The sequence below is a fragment of the Bison bison genome, unplaced genomic scaffold (assembly GCF_000754665.1).
Source record: "Bison bison bison isolate TAMUID 2011002044 unplaced genomic scaffold, Bison_UMD1.0 scf7180017864371, whole genome shotgun sequence".
Taxonomy (NCBI): Eukaryota; Metazoa; Chordata; class Mammalia; order Artiodactyla; family Bovidae; genus Bison; species Bison bison.
Genome location: NW_011494943.1, coordinates 16,659,680 through 16,664,869, shown reverse-complemented (window position 1 = coordinate 16,664,869; position 5,190 = coordinate 16,659,680). Strand labels below are relative to the sequence as shown.

The window sequence follows — 5,190 nt, the reverse complement described above, 5'->3', positions numbered from 1 at the left end:
GGACTGATGCTGAAGCTGAAACTCCAATACTTTGGCCACCTCATGCGAAGAGTTAACTCATTGGAAAAGACCCTGATGCTAGGAGAGATTGGGGGCAGGAGGAGAAGGGGATGACAGAAGATGAGATGGCTTGATGGCATCAGCGACTCGATGCACATGAGTTTGAGTGAACTCCGGGAGTTGGTGATGGACAGGGAGGCCTGGCGTGCTGCGATTCATGGGATCGCAAAGAGTCGGACGCGACTGAGCGACTGAACTGAACTTAACTGTTTAGGTTTTAAGGAAGCCTTCTTTTGGGGCGAAATTCTCTTCATTATTATGTTTACTTTCTTTTAACCATGTTCTTCCCAGTTCACTTTTGATATCAAGGATAGTTAAGAGATTTCTATGGATAAATAGACATTTTAATGGTGGTTAAACCATTGTCAAATTCTGTGTAGTATATAAAAAATCTGAAGAAAAATTCTGTATTTACACCATTCTTACCTCTTTTACAATATCTTTCCTAAATTACACTTTAAAGTAATTAATAACTGCCCCCAGTTTTGGATCAAGGTGTTTTGCTATTGTAGATTATACCACTGGTAAGAAATTGTTATAGCTAAAAGTTTTAACTAAGAGGTGTGTATAATATGATGATTAAGAGCAAACATTTTGGATTAGAATTCTGGCTTTTCCATATACTTAAAGTACAATCAAAAGGGACTTTCTGAGCTTTAGTTTCCTTATCTGTAATGTAGGGATAATGAAAAATTTTATTTTATAGGCCGATTGTGATAATGGAATTATATAGCCCATAATTTTCAGCACAGTTCCTGGCACATAGACAGCATTCAATAAAAACCAGTTATTATTGATAATATTATTTTAGCAGTATAATAGTATAATAGCAAACATTATATTTTAGGCTAAGAATATGGCTAGAATTGGGCAAATGCGTACTTGCAGGTAAATTTTTAGAAATCCTTAAATTTATTTTTCCCAGATCAAATCTGCTCTTCCAGGGAAAGATGTTGATTGTCATTGTACAGTAATTTCTTTGTTTATTGTACTTTTGCAGCATTTCAGAATGCCTTGAAGATTTTTCACAGGATAAAAGGTGGTCGAGTTCCAGTTTCTGAAGTGGATAAAGTGTTGGATAGCATGGATATCTTGGTAGTCCCTGAAACTTTGCAGGAAGTGATAAAATATGCTGATATCAACAGTGAGTTATTTGAATTGATGTATACGTATTTCTTTCTTGGCTACCAATTTTTCTGATTCATCCTTTACTTCTCCTTTTCCTACTTGATTCTTGCCCTTTGCCATGACACTGCTTACTGGTGTCTATGATAAAAGGTAGTCTAGAAAAATTAAGTGAGAAGTTTCTAATTGTTGTATTTTGGTATGTTTGGCAAAAATATAAGAGAAAAATGGAATTTTTTTCTTTTCAATGTTATCTCTCTTTTCCAATAGTCATTTCTTGTCTTTGTGGAGAGGTAGTTTCTGTGGTATCAAGAGCATTGACTCCACAAGTTAGGAGAGCTAAATTTCTTAAATTTTCAACTTTGTTTTGTAGCTTTGATTACAAAATCTTCCTGTGCTGTACAATTACATTCTCTTTAAACACGATCCTTAGCATATATTTTATATTAGGTGTTTACATGTGACCAAGAGATGTCCTATAATAATGGATTGATTAGTAATTGATTAATTGATTTATCCATTCATTTAATGAGTCAGATAGTCATTTAATATCTACTGTGCCTGAAACTGGTAGGTGATAGATACACAGATGAATAAAACATATTTATTGTTCTGAAGGAGCTCACATTCTGATGTAGAAAAGGCAAATAAACTGAAAATTATGATAATATATGTAGCAAATACTATTATAGAGTGTATATATGCATATTGGAAGCACTAGAGAAAGATTATTAGAGGAGGTGATGTCTGAGCTAAATGTTGAAGGATTTGTAGGAGTTAGTTGCAGATGGTGGTAGAGGGTGAAACTTTTTAGACTGAGGGAGCAGTTTGTGTAAATGTGGCAGGAAAATCATCAGACATGGCACCCTTTCTGGTGGGATTCTAATGGATTTTGTCGTTTGGTAGTGGTGGCTTTATAGTGGGCCTTTAGTTGGTGAAGTGTAGTCTGGAGGTAGAAGCAGGCTGCATGCAGTTTCAGTAGGTAGTCGTTTATGGTGGGCTCTTGGGTAGTAGACACGAGTGGAGAGTTATATGTATTGGAACGTGAAGATGTATATAAATAGGAATTTTAAAGACTAATCTCAACTTGTATTATTAAATAGCCTTCAGGGCATGCTTTAACCAGGAGCAACAGAAATCATATATGAAACGACTGCAGTGCCTTGCTTTTTGGCTTATGGAATTCTAGTTTGGGCTTCTAGATCACCCTCTTTATTTGGAACCATGGATTAGACAAATAATACTACTTTCATAGGATTATTGTAGGATATAGATATAAAAATTTGTCACTGTTTGGCACCTAGAACAGGCTCAAGAAATGTGAAGCAGAAACCTAAGAATCATCCTTGACAGCTATGTTCTCTGTGTTTTCCTGGTGAAATTATTACGAAGTACTATTATTTTAAAATCCTACATATCTCTTAAATCTTTCTGTTTTCCAGCATTACTACATTTTTCCTTAGGACAATTGCAAGTCTACCCATATTCTAACAAGTTACCCATATCTGGGCTTCCCTGATAGCTCAGTTGGTAAAGAAGCTGCCTGCAATGCAGGAGACCCTGGTTCAATTCCTGGGTCTAGAAGATGCCCTGGAGAAGGGACAGGCTACCCACTCCAGTATTCTTGGCCTTCCCTTGTGGCTCAGCTGGTAAAGAATCTGCCTGCAACGTGAGAGACCTGGGAGACCTCGATCCCTGGGTTCGGATGCTCTCCTGGAGAAGGGAAAGGCTACCTACTCCAGTATTCTGGCCTGGAGAATTCCATGGAGTCACAAAGAGTTGGACATGACTGAGTGACTTTCACTTTTCACTTTCACCCATATCTAGTCTTAATCTCCCTTTACACTGTAGCCAGAAAGATCTTTTCAAAAGAAACATCTGTTTATGTTACCTTCTTTGTATAAAATCTAATAATACCTCTTTAATGTACAAGACTTTGCAAAGCCTGGCCTTTACCTGGATCTTAGCTTTATCTCAGACCACATTCTCCCTTACTGTCTGTGCCTTTTTAGAGTTTCAACCTTATACTGCTCTCCTCCTGCCACAGCCATTACACATATTCTGGTATTTTCCTGGAATATTCCTCTCCTCCTAGTTATTCCTGCTTATATGTGAAAAGTGAAAGTGAAAGTCGCTCAGTCATGTCTGACTCTTTGTGACCCCATGGACTATACAATCCATGAAATTCTCCAGCCCAGAATACTGGAGTGGGTAGCCTTTCCCTTCTCCAGGGAATCAACCCAATCCAGGGATTGAACCCAGGTCTCCCGCACTGCAGGCAGATTCTTTACCAGCTGAGCCACAAGGGAAGGCCAAGAATACTGGTATTGGGTAACCTATCCCTTCTCCAGCGGATCTTCCCGACCCAGGAATCAAACTGTGGTCTCCTGCATTGCAGGCGGATTCTTTACCAACTGAGCTATCAGGGAATTATTTATTTATTTTTAAAAAATTTTATTTATTTTTAATTGAAGGATAATTGCTTTATAATATTGTGTTGGTTCCTGCCATACATCAACATGAATCAGCCATAAGTGTACATATGTCTACTCCCTGTGAACATCCCTCCCACCTCCCACCCCACCCCACCTCTCTAGGTTGTCACAGAGCACAGGTTTGAGCTCCCTGAGTCATACAGCAAATTCCCACTGGCTATCTGTTTTACATATGGTAATGTTTCCATGCTACTCTGTCCATTTGTCCCACCCTTTCTTTCACCCCACGTCCACAAGTCTGTTCTCTGTGTCTGCATCTCCACCGCTACCCTGCGTATACGTTCATCAGTACCATCTTTCTAGATTCCATTTATGTGTGTTAGTATATGATATTTGTTTTTCTCTTTCTGACTTACTTCATTTTATATAATGGGCTCTAGATTTGTCCATGTCATGTGAGCCAACACAAGTACATTCCTTTTAATAGCTGAGTAATATTCCATTGTGTGTATGTACCACAACTTCTTTATCTGTTCATCTGTCGATGGATATCTAGGTTGTTTCCATGTTTTAGCTACTATTGTAAATGATGCTGCAATGAACATTGGGGTACATATATCTTTTTAAATTATGGTTTCCTCAGGGTCCTTCTTAATACTTTAAATCTAAACTACACTCTGTTTTTTAGAGATGTTTCCCTGACCTCTCTGAGTAGGTCATATTCTCATATTGTAGACTTTCACAGGATTGATCTCAGTTGCAATTTATATTTTAAACTGTTTGATTAAGGTTTGTGTATTAATTAAGACTAGTTAAGCACCAGGAGAGCAGATATCGTGTCTACTTTTGCTCAATATTGTATCCTCAGTATGTAACACAGTGAATATGGCAGATATTAACTGCTGAAACAATGTTGAAAGAATTAATAATTCTCACTCCATATTCCATCTCCCCCAGTCAGGAAGAACAAGATTTCTTCATTTTGTCATACTAATGAAGTCTTATGTTTCAGTGTATACTGAATTACTAATTCATAATTCCAGATATTGTTCAAAGCCCATAATAGCTGGTCCTTTGTTCCTATTTGCACATATTTATGTGGTGTTATAATTTTAGAATAGGATAGCAGCTGTATTGTGTTCAAAAGGAAATACAGTATCTAAACTAAGGAATTCTTTGTATTACAGGTAATCAAATGGTGGATATTGGGGATATCATATTTACTTTGGATGAACTACAGCAAGAGTATGAGAATATTTGTAAGTGATCTCTTGTTGCTATAGCAAGTTTTGTTTATAAATTATCTTTAAGTACTAATTTATAGATTTTATTATATGAGTTTTGAAAGACTTCTTTAAACTCTTTACTCTCTTAAATCAGGGAGATAAAAATTTAATATCAGTCAGTTCAGTTTAGTTCAGTCACTCAGTTGTGTCTGACTCTTTGTGACTCCATGAATCGCAGCACGCCAGGCCTCCCTGTCCATCACCAACTCCCGGAATTCACTCAGACTCACGTCCATTGAGTCAGTGATGCCATCCAGCCATCTCATCTTCTGTCGTCCCCTTCT

At 37.4% G+C, this 5,190-nt stretch overlaps 1 protein-coding gene across 1 annotated transcript in view; it reads left to right on the top strand.

Moving 5' to 3' along the window:
• The window catches only part of EFCAB13 (EF-hand calcium binding domain 13), a 175,963-nt gene that overhangs the window by 41,945 nt on the left and 128,828 nt on the right, over positions 1-5,190 (top strand). The window contains exons 7-8 of the mRNA XM_010856564.1: positions 1,061-1,204; positions 4,808-4,879. Coding sequence (XP_010854866.1) covers positions 1,061-1,204; positions 4,808-4,879 — 216 coding nt within the window. The remainder of the gene's footprint in view (positions 1-1,060; positions 1,205-4,807; positions 4,880-5,190) is intronic.